Below are 20092 nucleotides of genomic sequence, written 5' to 3'. Positions count from 1 at the left end.
AATAACTGTCAACTCAATTAATGTGTGACGGCAGACTTGACACTTCAAGCCAGGCGTCGTGACTGAGACCCTCACTTGTCACGTTGATGCTCAAATATATTTATATATATAGTAAATTCATTTTACCAGTAAAGTAACTCGCTTGCATTAGATTTAAATTTCAGTCAATCCCTGCCCCCCCTTCATTTTTTAGGGGATACAACTTTTTCAATATGTGTGTTTGTTTGTAGTGTGGAATATATGATGAGGTCGGCGCAGGGATTAAGTTATCCTTCAGCTTATCTCCATTAAAAACGACTGATTATTGTGTCAGTTATGGTCGTGGCCTAGATTTGAAAGACGGCCTTGTTTGCTCTGACTGGGGGGGTGAGCGGGGGGCCTGGAAATATATTCTGGAAGTATCTGCTGCCTGCTATTAATACTTTCTACTGTCAGAGATTTGATTTTAGGACGCGGTAATACTTGAAAGAAATGTGCTGAAAATGAAACAGGAAGGAAACATGGTTAAATCACAAGTGACTGACTCAACCTTCAGTAAAGTGAGTATATTCAAGTGTACTATGAGTGTACTTATTTGATACTTAAATGGAAGTAGTATACTTGAAGTTTATTTTTCACATCACTTAGAGAAAAAGAAGTATATGCAAGTGAACTATGAGTATACTTATTTGATACTTAAATGGAAGTAGTATACTTGAAGTTTATTTTTCACATCACTTAGAGAAAAAGAAGTATATGCAAGTGAACTATGAGTATACTTATTCGATAATTAAATTGAAGTAGTATATTTAAAGTTTATTATTCAAATCCCTTAGAGAAAAAGAAGTATATGCAAGTGAACTATGAGTATACTTATTTGATACTTAAATTGAATAAGTATACTTGAAGTTTATTTTTCACATCACTTAGAGAAAAACAAGTATATGCAAGTTAACTATGAGTATACTTATTTGATACTTAAATGGAAGTACTATACTTGAAGTTTATTTTTCACATCACTTAGAGAAAAAGAAGTATATGCAAGTGAACTATGAGTATACTTATTTGATAATTAAATTGAAGTAGTATATTTAAAGTTTATTATTCAAATCCCTTAGAGAAAACAAAGTATATGCAAGTGAACTATAAGTATACTTATTTGATACTTCAATTGAAGTAGTATATTTAAAGTTTATTATTCAAATCCCTTAGAGAAAAATAAGTATATGCAAGTGAACTATAAGTATACTTATTTGATACTTCAATTAAAGTAGTATACTAGAATTTTACTTTTGACATAACCTACAGCAAAATAAGTATATGCAAGTGAACTATGAGTATACTTATATGATACTTAAATTGAAGTAGTATACTTGAAGTTTATTTTTGAAATACCTTAGAGAAGAAGTATATTCAAGTTTACTATTAGTATACTTCTTTTATACTTAAATTTAAGTGGTATGCTTGAACTTGACTTTTCATACTTCGTAATAGTACACTGTTGTATACTTAAATGTATACAAAACCAGACTGTGTCCTTGTCTCGCTTTCCTTTGATACTTTCGTTCATCTATTAAGACAAAATATTTTATGTATGTCAAAAACCCCGAAATCTACAGGTGATGGTTACGTAATAGACAAAGTATATTCCTGGGATACTGAATAGTGTATTGCATTCTACCAAAATACATACTAGAAGTATATACCAATGTATTCATCTAGTGCATTGGTAGTGTTGAAGAATTTGTACGGTTTACTTTGAGTATACTTGAATTATACTTATGTAAATTAAACTAAAACTTAGATTGTATACCTAGTACACTAGTAGCATAGGTATACTTGAAATTATACTTCAAAATGATACATTCAAGTCTGAAAAATAATAAAATTGGTATAGTTAATGTCCACTACAAGTACATACACCTTAGTATCCTTGCTGTACTTAAGTATACTTGATAAAATGTACTTCAAGTTAACTACTTTTTGCCAAGTTTTTGGGAAGCAAATATTTATATATTGCCTATAAAGGATGGATCGTAATCTTCCTTATTGTGTAGCATCACTATGTCCTACATAAACTCTTTCTTGATTGGCTGTTGGATGAGATGCTGCTTCTGTTGATCACTGTGAACAGATGGAATAATAGAACCGTTAGTGTTTCCTCACATGCTGCCACGTCCATGTCCAGCAACACACACTCACACCCCCACAGTCACTCCACCGACACGCATGACAGCCGACACAACACATACATGACAGGCTCTATACATGCCTTCGATCTGCTGCCTGTGACGGTGGATTGTTAACGTTTGTGTCGACGTGAGAAAAACTATGAAAATGAAGGATTTAAAGATATCGTTTTGAAATAAACCTCTTGTCATTTGACGTGTTTACACAAATAATCATATAAATGACTAATGGTTTCAATGAACGAGTCCTGGACAAGATAACGATAAGATAAAAGAGTTCCTTCTCTCCTCTGCAATCCTTCCCTTTCTCTCATATCGATCTATCCATTCTGCCATCCCCTCTTTACTCTTCTCTGACATTACCTTTTCCATTTTCTTCTTCTATTCCTGTTTGTTGCAAATCTTGTTTTTCTTTTTTCTAGTTAATCTCCCCATTTCCAGTCCTCCTTTCGTTTTGCCCACTGCCTTCACTTTTTCTTTTATTCTTCCTTTAATTTTTCTTCCCTTTTCATTCTTTTTGTCGCCTTTTCCTTGTGTTTCCGACTCCTTTTTATTTTTCGTTTCCAACTCCTTTTCATTTTTCCTTTCTCATTCCTTTTCATTACCTTTAATTTCCCCCTTTCCCCTCACTGTTTATGTCTTTCTTTTTTCTTCTCCCTTCCTTTCTTTTTCTTTGCTGTTATTTTCTTTTTCATCTCCCTTTCATTTCCATTCCCCTGACTTTTTCTCTCTCTTTATTCCCCCGTCTATTCCTTCTTTTTCTTCTCATCTCCCTTTCTCCTTTTCATTTTCCTTTCTTTTTCCCCTCTATTTACCTTCCCTTTCCCTCTTCTATTACATTTCTTTCCCCTCTCGCTTTTTTTTCTTTTCCCCTTTCATTTTTTTTACTCTCATCACCTTTTTCTTTCCTTTCCCCTCTCCTCTTCCACCCCCTTTCCATTCCTTTCCTGACTGCAATTTCTCAGATGTAATACTTTCATTTTTCCCTTTCCACCCCATTGCCTCCTCCTTTCCATCCTTTCTCCTGCATCTGCTGACTTCCCTCTTTCTTTCTTCTTCTTCTCCCCCCTTTTCTCTCCTCCAGTCATGTCCTTGCCCGCTTTCTCTCCTCGTACCCCTCTTTTCATTCTCTCAATTGCATTCCTTCACCTCCTCTCTCTCTCTCTCTCCATCCAATTTCCCTCCGTTGTATTTTACGACTCCTTTGATTGACCACGCCCCCTTTGTTGTCGTCACGCCGCCTGCAGCCAATGGCGTGGAGGGGGGGAGGAGGGTCTGGAGAAGAGGGGGATGAGGGAGGGAGGAGTGGGAGTTCCACGGAGAAGCAGGCGGCAGCGTCGCAGCGGTCCACGGAGAGCGCCTGTCGGGCTTTGTTCAGCGGATGTGAATGAATCACCTGCTCCGGAGATGTGGTCGGATTTAAGGACCGTGTTACTTTTTCATCTGGTGGTCCTGAGGCTGCACGTCCTGGAAGGTCAGTGTGATCAGAACCCGGTGTGTGTGTGGGTCTTTATCCGTGTGTGTGTGTGTGTGTGTGTGTCATTAACGACCAGTGATGGAAAATAATGTGTGTGTGCTGTTGGTGCTAAAACACATTTTATCTTTAATTTTCACAATGAAATGATGAAATAAAAGATTGATTATTTTTTTTCCATTGTACAGTAGCTGGTGTGTGTCTGCATCAAGTGTAAACCAACGTTGTGCTTCCTACTGTAAACCAGACGTGTTTTTGTTCTAACTGGTCCCATGAAAAGAAAGGGGGGAAAAAAAAACATAACAAAAACAAACCCCAGACCCCTCCACCAATTAACCCAGATGAAAGCTGAATATCAATGAGGCATTCATTTGCAAATGACAGTTGAACTACTACTAGATACTACGCCTCCATCTGGACTCTCATCCCTCTCTCTCTCTCTCCTCCTGTCGTTCCACAGCCACGGATGAGTGCGAGGATGGACAGTTCCAGTGCAACAACAAAAGGTGTATTCCGACCATCTGGAAGTGCGACGATGACGACGACTGTTCGGACAACAGCGATGAAGAAAACTGCCGTGAGTGTTGTTTTTTTTACATATCGAAAGGTGTTTTTGGTTGTGTTTTTGATTGACAAGGGCGCAGTGTAAATGTCAACACTTGTTTGTAAAGACGGTAATTGCGTTGAACTCCGGGGTCGTGGACAACGATCAGGGATGTAAGCAACTGAAATGAGTTTCTTGAAAGAGTGGTGGTTCTCCAAGGGATGGCTTGAGAGTCTTTAGCTGGAGGGTTGAACTAAAGTTGACACGTATGGCTTCAGTTTTCCAAGTTGGACCATATGGACCCAATGAAACAACATCCAGAGTTCTATGGATGAAGGCAGTCGATATTGTGTAGCATGTTAGCTTTGCATCTTAACCATCTGTTTTCTATGGCATGAGATAAACGAGTATTTTCGCTTGTGAGAAAAGAGCTGAGCCAAAAGGCAAGGCTTCATGTTACGCTACCTTTCACCCCTTATCTATAGCTATATTTGTATTGCCTTTGGAAAATTGAAACGCCAAGAAAAAAAGACACCCGGGATATCAGGAAATGATCTTAAATATGACAAAAAATGTCATGAAAGCGCAATAAAATGCCTTTTCTACAATTAAAATAATTCTTACTGAGATAATATACAATGATAGGTTTTGGCTGAAGACTTTTTTTGTGTCACATTTAAAAACAAAAATGACTCAACAGTTATCATTATAATATATACACAATTTAGGAAAGTCTTTTTTTGAGGAATAAAAATTGTGAGGAAAAGATGTTTATGCTCAGGGTAGGACCACTGAATACTAGTGATGAGCTGATGAAGCTTCATGAAACAGTGTCATTTTGTTTAGAGGTCAGTAGGTGGCGCCATCAGTTTAAGAATGATGTGATGTTCCATTAGAACAGTTGTTCAAAACAAAGGAAAATAGTGCAGAGACCGCCATCTTGTGGACTCTGAAAATAATGACACTGCTTCATGAAGCTTCATCAGCCCAGCACTACTATGCTACTACACTAAAAAGAAAATTGCTCTGTAAGCCGAATAATATAGAGATACATTGCATTTACTTTAAAAAAATGTAATTGTTACTTGAATACCATGTGTCAGGCAAAGTATATTTTATCAATGTAAGACGCTGACGCCATTTTCTTTGTGCATTATAACTGGGATATTGTCAAGCTTGAGTCAATTGTTTACTCCCAGCTAATATAAAATAGTACTGTTATAAGAAGAACCTTTTATCTGAGTATGAACATAAATAAATTGATTTAGAAAATATATTTTTGACAGTTTTTATATGTAATCTTAAAGAAAACAAAAGCAACATGTTTTGTTCTAATAATACCTCTACCAGAGAAGGTTCAAATTAAACATGGGATTGTTAAAGCAAATATAAAAACAAAACAGCCTTTTTTGTTGTGTTCCTAAATCACCTTTTTATGCATAGTACTTCTTCTTAATTTTCTTCCCTGCTAAGACTTATCCAAAAATATTGTCAATTTAATAAAAACATGTAGGGTATGATAATAGTCCACCTGTTCAAAGTAAGAAATACATTTTATTCAGTTTCTTTGGAGGTTTATTTTCTTAAACATAAGGAGACAATTAAAGACATAACAAAGTGACTAGCATTGCTAATATTCATTGGCTAACTCAGAAGATGTTCCTAGCAAAAGCCAGAACTATGAAAACCTCAAAATACCCCTAAACGTCAGATAGGGGGCCACAGGCATTTCCTTTGACGTTTTAAACAAGAATATTAATCTGTTATGGACGAACATTTACTGTACATGAAGCAAATGTTGTCTTGACAATATATCGCAAAGAAAAAATATTTATCCAGTGTCGAGTTGACAAGATAAACCTAACAACAAAATCTTGGACTCAATTGTAAAGTGGAACATATAGTGATGCTTAAACTGGGGTGATTTGACTTCAGCGGTTCACACCAGCTGGAAGCTTCGCTGCTGAGGTTTGGACCATTTACAGCGATAGAAGCAATTTCTCGTTGATTCCTGTAAGGAGAGCGAAACACAAACGGTATTCCAGATGGGAGTATATCCACTTTTTCACTCTTTTAAGTAGTTGGATTTTGAACGATGAGTTTCATTTTAGATACACATCCTGTAGGATGATATTTTGAAGTTTTCTGGAGAGGAAATCGAGGTTAGTATTTTCTAGTTTTGTAAAGAAAATACTTCTGCTTGGACAGATTTAGCTGAAGTAATTTTGTGACATTGACGAAATGGGCTTTAAAGGCAAAACCTTGTTCGGTAAGTTAAGACACCTTCTACCTCCTTGTCAAACAGAAACATTACTATTGTATTCTAATCTAGTCGACCGGTTTGTCTGTAAAGCTTTTGATGGCAAATTCCTAAACTGAAGTATGGTTATGAAATTTACTTTAACAATATTCTCTCGATGATTGTATGTTTTCATCACTGCTAATGTAGGGAAGGAATATGTCCTCGTTCGTGGTACGATCTTTGAAGAATTAAGCGCTGTCCCTGACCTTGAGTCAAACGTAAAACGTGTGACTTTAAACCGGATCAGATTTCTGCAAAAGCGTCAGATTCCTTACCTGACCTCTTAAAAAACTACCTCATCAGGTCTTAACTAGGCTTGTATTTGGCAGGCTTTTACTGCAGCACAGTTGAGGATTGATAAACAGAACGATATTGGAAACATTTGCATTTCGAATAGATAACCCGGGTCAGTGAAGCAAGTTGTTTTCTACACACAGAGAAGAATGGCTTGAGAGAAAACACCGCGTCGATCGCGCCGCATTACGAATGATGCAAGCACAACATTATCCCCCTGATGTTTGTTCTTTTAGTGTCGATAAACATGCTGGTCCGACGCTCATCGAGTCTACCTGTCTCTGCACCCCAGATGTGCTCCGTCACCTGTCTGGGGCTTTTATCCTTTCATCCTGAGCTGAATTTAAATGGAGACGGTAATAAACTGCACTTGGAAGGAGAAGAACTCTCCTCAAACATCGCTTTGTTTGACTTGCAGACGCTCTTCTTATTAATACCTACTTAAGGCTCAGAGGGCACGTAGAGAGAATGACAGATGTTCTAAGTTTGGACTTGTTCTTTGTGCTTCCGCCGCCAAAAGGTGTCCAGGTAATTTTATCCTCGCAGCTCCGGGGATACATTTTTTCTATTTATAAAAGGACACTTGATAGATCGCATGGGGTGCAATTTTTCCATTTCTTTTCCTAACAAGTTTTTGGGTTTGGCGAAGAGACAGAGAAATTGTGGGGAGTTAAAAGACTTGACAGGTGTTTTAGGCGTATTGTTCTCCTTTTGAAAACTATAGAATTCCACTTTCTTTTTCTGTCTGTAAGCCCGTGGCCTATATTTGGTAAGAATGCGTGTCCACGTGTGAAGTCGTGCCAAAAAAAACGAATCCCTGCTCTGCTTGTTTGCCGCACAGAAACGTTCTTTTGTGTCTGGGTTAATTGTAGCTCGGGACTAATTCCCAAACCTCTTCACACATGAATATTCTGTATGTTTCTGTCTTTCCGAGTAACACATTCTCTCGGAAGGAGTCCAACTTGGCTATTGAACCTCTTCAGCAGCTCCTGTTGGTTGTTTACGATCTGAATAAACTTCTTGGAACAAAGTCATAGACAAACGTTTAAGGATATTTTAGAGTGTCGTCTTTAGGCTAAGAGTTCATCTAAAAGTCACGATACCGCACACGTCAACAGTTTCCCAGAATCCTTTTGTGTTTGAAGCGATTGTCTTCAAACAGCAACTCTCCTAGTTTTATTTTTGGTAGTTAGATTTATTCTGATGTGGTAACCCTCGCTGCAGAGGTTCAGTTAGAAATGTATTCTACATGATTTATTGTTGATGATCTGCGCTGAATTTAATATTTTGTGATGAATCCGACAAATGCATTCTGTTGTATTAAAGTTGACCATCTTCAGTATTTGTTTTTAATCAGAATAACCACATTTATCTGCATATTCTTTTCACAATAACGACCGGTTTGAGACCATGTCAATCAAATGCAAGCACAGTAACTGTAATAATTATAATAATAATAATAATAATTATTATAATATTTCCCTTATTAATGGGATATTATCTGAATATTTCTATATCTACCGAGCTTATGTTAGCAAAATGCATCAAAAACTGTTTTTTTATTAGTGATTTGTTTTGGGTGCTGCATTACCATCTGGATCTGGTAACCCCTTTGAAGGATTTGTCAACGCTACTGCCTCCTGCTGTCCCATTGAGCTTGTTGATAGCAATGATATTTCAAATGCTTAAAAAAAGTATTGAATACAAATGTACACAATTGGGTTAATCAGTTTAAATATGGGTTTAGATAAGCAGTTTGGTACAGGTCTTATTTTTCAATTACCTGAGCTCCTTAATGAAAAAATATGGATTAAAAAAATATAAAAACAGCAACTGGACTTTTGGAAGTTTTGATGGTTAAATATATTTATGCAGTTTTTCCATCCTCCATAGAATTCAATAAAATATTTTCCGTTGACTAGTTTTTCTTATTTTTATGTTAAACCTAATACCCTGAAAATAATATATATTTTTATTTAATATTTTATTAATTCTATAAATATAAATTTAGTTTATTTTAAATCATTTTCATCTGCCATCCTACAATTTTACATACCACCCCGTAACACTTATTTAATAAAACAAATAATTAATTTGAGTTACTAGCACTTAAGGACACCAGATATAAAAGCAATAGAAAAAAACAACTACTAGGGGGAAAACTTTACTGCCACCCACTGTCTCATTGAGCTCATTGATAGCAATGATATTTCAAAAGCCTAAAAAGTATTGACTTGAATACAAATGTATAGAATATTGGGTAAAAAAAAGTCGTGTTATGGGTGTAGATAAGCAGTTCGGTACAGGTGCTGATATTTCGTCGCATAACAAATGTCTAAGTTAATTAAATTAGGGTTTAGTTGAAGAATGAATGCTGGTTTTGAAAAAACATCGAACGGTTCTTGTATCTAAAGGAGTTTGTTTGTACGTGACCTTGAGCTTTAGGTCAAAATACATCAACATCGATTTTAAATGGTAGTAAATAAAGGTAAAAACTCTTTTGATGTTATACAAAAATCATGTTAACATCCCGATAACCTCCTGACTCTGGGATTGGAAACAACATCCCGACACACGATGTCTTCCGCAGAAAAAAAACATCCGTTCCTAAAATAAACTCTTCCTGTCTGTAAAAATTAATTACGCCGTCTGGCTTCATTTGCTCTAATTTCTTTAGCTAATGAGATGTGAATTTGTCATCAAGGTGTTATTACTCCCCGTGCGGCTGGTGGCGGCAACATCTCGCCGACACAACACACTTCCTGAAAGGCTTTTTTAAGTGGAAACTGCAGCGAGGCACAGCCCGATGATTATGACGGACCATCTTTTATGTTCCACTCTGGCCTCTGCTCTCGCCGTGTTGGCGTCTCTTCCTCCGGTAGGATCTGCGTGGGCAGACAGAAGCCGCTGACATTCAGCCACAGATTGGCGGAGCTTGTTCAGCGTGTGCTTGGATTGATTCGGAGGGTCTTGTGTGCAGAACTGGCAGTTTATTCCACCGACGTGTGGTTGTTGTATTAAAGTGGTCTTTAATTCATCATGAGGTTAAAAGCTGACCTCTGGTGTTCCTCAGGGCTACGTGTAAGGCATCGTTTGATTTTAAACATTGTATACTTGTGTAGCTTTTTTTGCTTAAGTCTTTTTATTTAAAACTTGTGGCCCGCAGGCCATTTACGGCCAGTGATATGATATAATGCGGCCGACCATTTGATGTTGAATTCAGAATGAGTGAGGGACTTCATGTAAAACATTGAGAGTGTACATTTTAAATTTAATAATTTATACGACTATATAGTTAAATGGAACTGATTTAAAAAAAAAAGGAAAAAAAGACCAAATAATTTGACAAAATGGCCCAAAATCACGGTGAAACCAAACAAAAATCGGCTAAACATAAGGATGTAACAGAAGACAGACAATTTAGTCCCATAATGGGTCACATTATGTATTCTCATTGATTTTAAGGGACCACAAAAGAAGGGACAAAAAAAGGTAAGAAGTTGTTACTGCTTTCATTTGTTTTGCAACTGTATCCTCTTGTCCTCAGTCATCACTGAATAAATAATTTGCATGCTGTCAACACTATTCGAACCACAAATTACTATAATGAAAAATGGATTTAAAAAAATATAAAAATACTTTTCTTCAGGAATTATTACAGTGCTACAGTATAAAAAAAATGGTAATGTATCATCGTTTTGATATTTTGTTATACCCCTACAAAAAAACCTTCAACTTAATATGATTGAAATACATGTTTTATAATAAAAATAAGCTGAAGTTCTAACTTGATTGTGTTTTATTTCTCAATATACATAAAAAAAACAACTAAACTTGTTTTCCTTTATTTTAAAATAAAGTATCTTAATTTATTCTAAAGGACGAAAACACAAAATAAAAGGACACATAAAAAAGAAAATTGAGAAAAATATAGTATGTACAAAAAAGAGCTTACGAAACTTGTCTATTTGATCAGTTATATTATTTTACCCTGACTTCTGTAGGGCATAAAACAGACTCAAAAGACCTTGTCGTCCTTTTGCGTTGCATGTTCAGGTAACCATGAGCAACACATCATGGCTTTAAGAGGTTTACTTGTAGGAAAAGAGGTCATGTTGGACGTAGATTTTTTTTTCCGCTCCATGAAACTCTGTTAGGAAACAGAGTTTGAGGTAACAGTTCTCTAGACTGTTGAGGAGCTAAACCACACATTTATAATCCACCCTGGTGTGGCGAGATAATTCCTGGTGTGGAAGCCACTGTGATGGCACAAACTGTCATTCTGGATTTAACCTAAAGTCCTCTTTTTTTTTAAGAAAGTTTTCTTCTCTGAAAAGTCCTGGATTGATTTTTTCATCAGTGCCCGCATGTTCGCTCGGCCCTGCTGTGATTCCGTCTTCTAATAGGCTCTGATACTGACACGCGTCAGCTGTCAGGAACCCATTGAAACACGTGTCACGACTGAAGTTGAAGCCTCGCCACAAAATTAAACCTGTCAATCACTATTTCACAGGTTGAAGGCATCGTAGTGGTCAGTGCTAATTTATAATTATTCTCGTTTCTGTCTCGGGTCAGACTAGGAAACTGGTAAAATGTATGCTCAGTCTATTATAGGAGCTCTCCTTCATGAAAAAATGTGGATTAAAAAATATAAAAACTGCGGGTGAACTATTTAATTGTGTAAATTATTTATATCTTTATAACTATAACATTAATTTAGGTCGTTTTTTAAGTTCCCCATAGAAGAATAGGAGTTCAATAATCTATGTTTTAATCAAATTGTTTTTTATTATTTTATTAACCTATACCACTTAAACTACTATATATATATAGTAAAACAATTCTGATATTTGCCATACTTCAATTTTACAAAATCAGTGCGTAACACTTTAAAAATAAACTAGTAAGAATAATTAATTAATTTTATTTATAAGGCGCATTACACAGAACTCATTTAAAACACATTTCATTAAAAAAGGTAAGATAAGTTTAAAAGTATTAAAGGGAAACTAGAAAACATGAATGATTTATAGTGTATATGCCAGTTTAAAAAGGGTTTAAAGTTTGAGGTCCTTTTCTTTTTAACAACAAACTTTTTATTACATAAGTCAAACCTTGGGGGAGCTAAGGTCTTAAGTAAACATCCCAACTCCCACATCATTTAATACTGATAGATTTGGTTGGATTTTTTTTAGTAGAAAACTGACTGTTAAACTCATCCTTAACACTAAACATTGAGGATTAAATCTTTTAATTTAATACCAAACCTAAAACTCCAAATTCTATGTTTAATTGTGTTAAATTCATGATAATAAAACATCAAATGACATACATAATAATACTTATGTGAACAGGTGGTAAAGAGTTATTCATATTGTCAAAGAAAAATGGCACCAGGGACACATTTTTTTTTATACAAAACGAGATTTCTCAATTTTGTTGTCCTGGATTATTAAAAAAGAGGAGGAACATGAATTAAAAAAGGTTGACTTGTTGAAAGAAGAACCTCTCAGTTTTGTCCCAGAACGCTCAATGATAATATGAATCACTGGAGTTCCTGTTAGCAATCGCTAATGTGTTTGTATCAAAGAGAAACGTTTCTCATTTTAATGCCCTTTATGTATCATTATAATAATAATCCCACATCCTCTTCCCTGGAGCTCCACCGGACCCTTCCCCCCATCAGTCCAGACCCCAGACTGCTTGGCCATCCCCCCCCCCATCAACCAAACTCAATTCCCCCCCGACCATCAACTGGATTGTCTCGCACGATCATAACCAGGCGTGGACATGACAGCGCTGGGCAGATCCATGTAAGCGTGAAAACAATAACACCCACATGACTGCATATCAATGCAGCCACTGCTGCTGGTGTCGTTATAGCAACCACACATCTGAAGTTCACAAAGATTGTGTTTGACTGATGAGGTTGCCAAAACAAAAAAAAACACATGTTTTAAGTTGATTTTTTTTTCTCAATTGTGACTGCATGTTTAATCTTGGCACTGATTACAGATCAGTTTCATTCATATTTCATCAGTTCCCACCTTCAAACAGCGGCGCGACTTTTCATCTCATCCGAGGGCGTGATTATGATCTATTTCGTCTGCACTCATGAATATAACATCTGTACCTGCAGGCGAGCGTTTTTTTTTCTTCTTCTATAGTCGCCACCGAGAGCTCAAAGACTTTTCATTAGCCTGTGTGATGCAGAGTCAGCAGCAAACTCTCCCCTTGTTGTGCCTCCAATACCTCTGGAGGACTTTATTACCAGCGATGCCACAGTTGCTGTGAACAGTAATCTGATTACTCTCTTATATAGTAACTTAGTTACTGTAATGATTTATTGATTTTAAGTTACTTTTTAAGTTATATTTCATGCTTCTGTTTAAAGCTGTTACCTGCAATACTCCCCTTTGCCACAAACCAAATAACAAAAAGAAAAACCTTATTTACGAAACAATATAGCAAACCATATTTTCAATAAAATTGTAATTTACTTAAAACTATTTTAAATAAAAAAATCAAAAGAGAATTCTAAGCTGCTCATGTAGAAGAACTCACATTTCCCCCAATCCTTAAAACTCTGCATTGGCAGCCAGTTTCTTTCAATTTTAAAATTCTGGTAAATTCTAGCGTCGTTTTTCAGGCCGATCTCGACAGATTTCAAAATATGACGTGGAAGCTGCTAATGGCTAAACAATGGGGGACTGGTGAGTTTTAAAAGGCTGTAACTTGATTAATATTTGAGCTACAGAGCTATCATTTAGTTTAAAACCTTCCGTGGAATGAAACGAACAATATTTGCTTATTCATGCTTCTGCCGTTTTTGGCATTTTAGGGAAAATAACGAAAAATCTGTCTTTGTCCAGACACAGATGAGTTCATGGTGGTTATTAGAGAACAAGAGAGCTCTATTATTGTATTTTTTTTACTTTACTTTCTTATTTTTGTTGCTGTTGTTTTAAGGGAAAATAATAAATAAGAGTCTAATTTGACCAGACAGGTTTAAATATTTAAATTCAACCGGCAAAACGCAAGTTTTCAAGCGTTATCTGGAGGCTGAATAACTTTGACAAAGAATAAATATGTTGTTGTAAAAGGTAAAAGTATGTGAACAAGGTAACCAGGTTCTATTTTTTTTTGCGTACAAATATTTCTGTAAGACATTTCAGAGGGAAATTTGGAAAGTATAGTACCATAATAGGGAAGTTTTTTAATAAGTGTATACATCTGGTGCCAGTTTTACTTAAGGAGTCTTTACAAACTGTTTATGAAATATTTCTAACGGCATCAGAGTTCATTAGACCTTCTGATGTGGACAATCTTCAGCAAAAACATTGTAGACAAATTCATGATCATGGTTTTACATCTGTGTTTCTCTTACGTGTTGCTAACTGAGTGACTTTGGTTCAGGGACGGGGGTTGCATTTATTTCCATCATAGCTGGATTATGCCAGAACGCTTTGAAGTTTCCAAAAAGAGAAGATTTAAAACTGAAAAATGGAAAAAAATAATATGTGAGGAGCCAGAAGCAAACTAACTTTGTCATCCCTTCCTCTTCTCCTTTTTAATGGTTTATACATCCAACTGTTTTGGCTTTGACACTTGATTCCTCAGCATCCTGAAGGTCAGACAATTTAACAATAAAATGCTCCGGGTTCTTTTTTCCCCGATATGTCAAGGATTTATAGCAGTCATTTCATTAAAGGGCTTTCAGGATTTCAAGAAAGATAAAAAGGTTTTATGGCTGTAAGACTTGTTGTATAGACTTGTTGTTCCCTTTCTTTTTAAAGATCACATCAATACAATCATGGTTGAAGAAGAAGCTCTGTTATCTCTACTATAATACATTGTTAATGGATATTGATTAATAAAGCCCAAAGAAAGAACAAATTATAGCTGGACTATCAATCATCCACATATATTTCCTTTCTTTTCAAAATCTATGAAAAAATGAAAACGACAGACATTATTTTGTGCTATGGATCAGTATTGACGTTTCAATTTACAAAGTAAAAGAAGTCAGAACAAGCGTGATATAGTTGTTTCATTTATTTATAATATTATTTTTCTTGAAAAGATGGAAGAAAAACAAGTATTTAAAATGATGATACATTTTTTTTTAAATAAACCTGATTATTATTTTTCAGAAAAAAATCCATTCATTTAAATAAAACATACATTAAACATTATTTCAAGATAAAAGAAAAATAATGTATTGTTGATTTATTGAAGATATATTTTATGCTCTTTATTATTAATAAAGTTAATTACAAAAAGGATGAGTCTCTGGAAAATGTACTAGAATACATAAAAACAGTTAAAGTATATTTATTCATAATAAATAAATAAATAATAGCAACACCAAGAAACATCTTGAAATAAATAAATAGAACATCCAAATGAATTACAAAAAAGCAAATTAAATAGCTGAATAAAGTGGTTGGGCTCCTTGCTGAAGGGCTGCTGCCCCCATGACCTAATTCTGAAAAAGCAGTGATAGAAGAACAGACGTAGAAATATGACCATAAATGTTGAACCTTTCAGAAGAAAATGAGATAAACTGGGTTACATAGTCAAACTTATTTCATGAGGGCCAGGTAAATACAGGGAAAGAGCCATATGTGGCCCCTCTACCACTCTTTTCTTCAGTAAAACGTGGTGTCGAGACATATAATGTTGCCAGACTCATAGAATATTAACCATCTTTGTGTGTCTGCTGGAGCTTCTACACGTCTCTCTTCGAACACATTTACATTTGCCTCGCAAATGTAAAAATGTCGGAGCAGGCAGGCATGTCGGGAACATCAAAACCTACCTTAAAAATCTACTTCCTCCTTTGTCACTCTTCCATTTTCCTTTCGCAGACTTGTATGATGTTTGAGCTGCTGTACGTTTTTATCGTTATTTTTAGTTCTTCTCCTCACCTGCTGCTCTTACTGGAGTTTGGATTCTCTTAAATCACTAGTTCATAGATTTTATTTGAACTTAATCTGACATTTTTTCCCCTCAGTACTGCTACTACAATCAGAAAACATGATCAATTTTACTTTTTTATTATTTGGTAAAAGCATGAATCATAGCTTGCATAGCATGACTATATTTCCAGGTTAATACATATATATTTGAGGTACCCAAAGGACTTTATATGATCAAAAGTTTTGATCAACTTTGTATTTATCTAATTATTTCCATAACGATGAAAAAACAATTGTTGCTATATTAATGTAATATCTGAAATATTCTTTATTCAGGTAAAGCTGTTTGGTTGTCTCGAAATAATAATTGCTTAAATAACAGAATGCTAGCCAATGCTCGCTAACATCGCAGCTAACACTTGCCTTTTGACGTATTTTTATTTAAACCAATAAAACACTTTTCTAACCCTGATGGTAAAACTAGCCACCAAAAATCGAGACTTGTCTTTCCAGAAAAAAAACAAATACTAATACTGTGTTTATGATCTAAGTAAAAAGCATGATTTAAAGTAATTCCAATTCCTCTTAGTTGGACAGAAGTTTTCCCATACTTTTTAAAACTCGGATATTGGTCGTGCTAATGCAATAATTTACTTTTCTGGGTAGTCATGTAACCATAGCTAATCTTTTGACGTAAAATAGTCGTCCTTCTGTTTGTCATGTCAATTGGTATTATGTTAAATAACGTGGTTTGAGCGCCACAGTTTAGCATAATAATTTAAATGCAGGGTTAATGAGCTAAAATCCAGAATCTACCAACCTTCTTCGTTCCATTAATAAAAGATTTAAAGCATCCTTGCAGGCACAGACTTTCATCATCCAACTCACAACAGATCAAGTTGACACACAGCTGTGTATCTGCTTTAATACTTGTGAGTCATTTATGTGCAGAAAAATGGCGCTCTACAAATATTATTTACTTGCTACTTAATAGCACGAGGAATGAATGAGTACCTGAGTCTATTAGTGTTGCATCTGGGGAGGAGCACCTGCTTCTCTGCTCACTGATGACAGTGTTCAGATATATTTACAAATACACATTTATTTTGTTTACAAATATTTATGAGAAAAATATAAGGCCATACATTGTGAGTTCCTGCAGAATCAAGGTGGTGGCAAAGTTGTTTCCCTTCCTGGGCCTCCTCTCTTGAAAAAGTAGTATCGAATAGAGCAGGGGTGGGCAATTATAATTCTTCAAGGGCCACATTAAATTATGTGAATGTTGTTAGGGGCCGTCAAGCAAAAAGAAAGACGCGGATGTTTAATCCCAGAAAGACTTCCAGGCTTTTTCTGTGTCTTGAAAAAAACGCCTTCAAAATGTTGACACATCCCATGTCTGTCGGCAAACAGCATTTGCTAATGTGTCAGTTTCTCAGTCAACAAGTCCGCTGGCCCACTGCCCCGAGTCTGAGCGTCCCAAAGCCGACGAGCCCTGGAATGATCATTAGGAAGTCTCTCCACTGCCGGGCGGAGATGCAGATGGAGTCGGAGAGCCAGCGAGGGAATGGGCTGGATTAATTCAGGGGATATAAAACATCACTCAGCCTCAACCTCTTGGCCTCACCCTTCCCAGCGTTTATCCTCAGCCCTTTTAGTTTATAATCCCTAACACCTAAAAGACGGCATATGATTGAATTACTTTACCATTATATTTCACCCCCCTCTGATACGTCTGTTCGCCCGGATAAAAAGCCCAAATCTCTGAGGGGATATTCTGAACACGCTGCTTAGAAGTCATGAAAGGATGTTGAGTCGCTGAGTTCAGGCGCCTGAGATCGAAAAAAACTGTTGGAAATAATATTGCTATAAGTTTTACATCAAAGTGGAGCGAAGAAGAAATAACAGTTGGAAATGAAAAATGTTTGATTTCAGTTGAAAATAGTTTGATTACAGTTGAAAAATGTTGGATAACAGTTGAAAATATTTTGTTTATAGTTAAAAATCGTTTGATTACAGTTTTTTATATACTTTGATTACAGTTGAAAATTGTTCGATTACAGTTGAAAACTATTTGAATATTGTTGGAAATTGTTTGATTATTGCTCAAAATTTTTTGATAACAGTTGAAAATAGTTGGATTTCAGTTTGAAATTGTTTGATTATAGTTAGAAATTGTTTGATTATAGTTGAAAATGGTTTGATTATTGTTCAAAATTGTTTGATAACAGTTGAAAATAGTTGGATTTCAGTTTGAAATTGTTTGATTATAGTTAGAAATTGTTTGATTACAGTTGAAAATTGTTTGATTATTGTTCAAAATTGTTTGATAACAGTTAAAAATAGTTGGATTTCAGTTTAAAATTGTTTGATTACAGTTGAAAATTGTTTGATTATTGTTCAAAATTGTTTGATAACAGTTGAAAATAGTTGGATTTCAGTTTAAAATTGTTTGATTACAGTTGAAAATTGTTTGATTATTGTTCAAAATTGTTTGATAACAGTTGAAAATAGTTGGATTTCAGTTTAAAATTGTTTGATTACAGTTGAAAATTGTTTGATTACAGTTGAAAATTGTTTGATTTCAGTTGAAAATAGTTTGATTTCAGTTGAAAATTGTTTGATTACAGTTGAAAATTGTTTGATTACAGTTGAAAATAGTTTGATTTCAGTTGAAAATTGTTTGATTACAGTTGAAAATTGTTTGATTACAGTTGAAAATTGTTTGATTTCAGTTGAAAATTTCGGATTACAGTTGAAAAAAGTTTGACTAGAGTTAAAAATCATATGATTACAGTTAAAAAAAACATTTGATTATAGTTGGAAATTGTTTGATTACAGTTTTTTATATACTTTGATTACAGTTGAAAATTATTCGATTACAGTTAAAAACTATTTGAATATTGTTCGAAATTGTTTGATTATAGTTGGAAATTCTTTGATTATTGTTCAAATATTTTTGATTTTAGTGGAAATTTGTTTGATTATAGTTGAAAGTTGTTTGGTTTCAGTTGAAAATGGTTTTGATCAAAGTAAAAAAAAGTTAAGTAAAGTGATAATACAAGCTAAGAGCTAAGGTTTCAACAAGTATATTCACTTGCTCATAGAAATGCACAAAAATCAATGTCTTGGTTTCATTGCATCGTATACAGTTTTAGTTATTTTAAGCGTTTTCTTCGTTCCATTAATAAAAGATTTAAAGCATCCTTGCAGGCACAGACTTTCATCATCCAACTCACAACAGATCAAGTTGACACACAGCTGTGTATCTGCTTTAATACTTGTGAGTCATTTATGTGCAGAAAAATGTTGTCAATATTTGTCGAGGGCTTCAGAGACGTGTGTGTGTGTGTGTGTGTGTGTGTAGATACACACCAGATTAGGCCACTGTGATTTGAACGTCTCACATGCTAGTCATCTAAGCGTGAAGTGTAAACAATTTTGACTCAAAAAAACCCCCCAAAATCTGTCCTGGCCTCAGTTTATGATTCACGACTCTGGATGATGCGTTGCTCACTGGAAGCGGCAGCATTTGCATCAGTGCGCTCGCCGTGATTCACAACATCACCGCCGCCGAAAGTGTGTGCCGAGATCATTCCGAGCGCTGATCCCGTCAAACCCACCTGCCGACGCATCTCCTGCATGGATGCAGCCATCAGGGCTGCCACGCTTGGTTAGGAACCAGCGCCGGGATTCTTTAAAGGGCATCGGAGGTGTCAACAGAAACCTGTTAGCGCGTCATTGAAATGCAGGGATTGTTATTCACCTGCCAGTCATTCGCTCTGTTTTTATTCACCTTCTAGTCGGCCGGTGAAGTGGAGTCCATTAACCTTAAACAACTATCTTTACTTTGTTAATGCTGTTTGTGCTGTAGGCAACTACATCGGTGTGTGGAGGTGTCTGTGGGCGTGGTGGAGGAACACCTGTGCGTGATGTCTGGCACTGAAATAAAGATGGAGGAGGAGAGAAACCATGAATAGAATGAGAGCTTCGCTACCTGGAGAGTGGAGGAGGATTGTACTGGTCTGATCTGGATCTTCAGAAGTTGTCTCTCTTGTGACTTCGTATACTGGATTACATCTGTGTCGGTAATGTTTCTAAATCCACAGAATATGATCTGCAAATTGTCAGTGGTTTGCACGTGTATTTTGATATCCACAAATGTTTAATTAAATACTTGTAACTTGTGCTTTTGACAAACATTTCAGCAGAAGAATGTCCTATAAATGTGCCAGGGAGGTAAACAGTGAGTGCATGTAATTGCTGACCCACAAATATAATTTTAAGCTTTAAAAATTGAATTTCTGTTCAGCAAATGATAGATATGTGATAAAGATAGATGGATAGATGGATAGATGGATAGATGGATAGATGGATAGATGGATAGATGGA

The 20092-nt window shown here is 35.6% G+C and overlaps 1 protein-coding gene across 2 annotated transcripts in view; it reads left to right on the top strand.

The window, feature by feature from the left end:
• Positions 1 to 3466: 3466 nt before the first annotated feature.
• The window catches only part of LOC148063416 (low-density lipoprotein receptor-related protein 8-like), an 82569-nt gene continuing 65943 nt past the window's right edge, over positions 3467 to 20092 (top strand). The window contains exons 1-2 of one of the 2 annotated variants that reach the window (XM_087810391.1): positions 3467 to 3642; positions 4103 to 4219. In XM_087810391.1, coding sequence (XP_087666517.1) covers positions 3576 to 3642; positions 4103 to 4219 — 184 coding nt within the window. In that variant the 5' untranslated portion in view covers positions 3467 to 3575. The remainder of the gene's footprint in view (positions 3643 to 4102; positions 4220 to 20092) is intronic. The other variant, XM_087810390.1, reaches the window with a different exon arrangement.

This window comes from Callionymus lyra, chromosome 16, assembly GCF_982586985.1.
Source record: "Callionymus lyra chromosome 16, fCalLyr1.hap1.1, whole genome shotgun sequence".
NCBI classification, from domain to species: Eukaryota; Metazoa; Chordata; class Actinopteri; order Syngnathiformes; family Callionymidae; genus Callionymus; species Callionymus lyra.
Note: the sequence above shows the minus strand (reverse complement) of the source record. Positions and strands in the feature narration are given on the sequence as shown.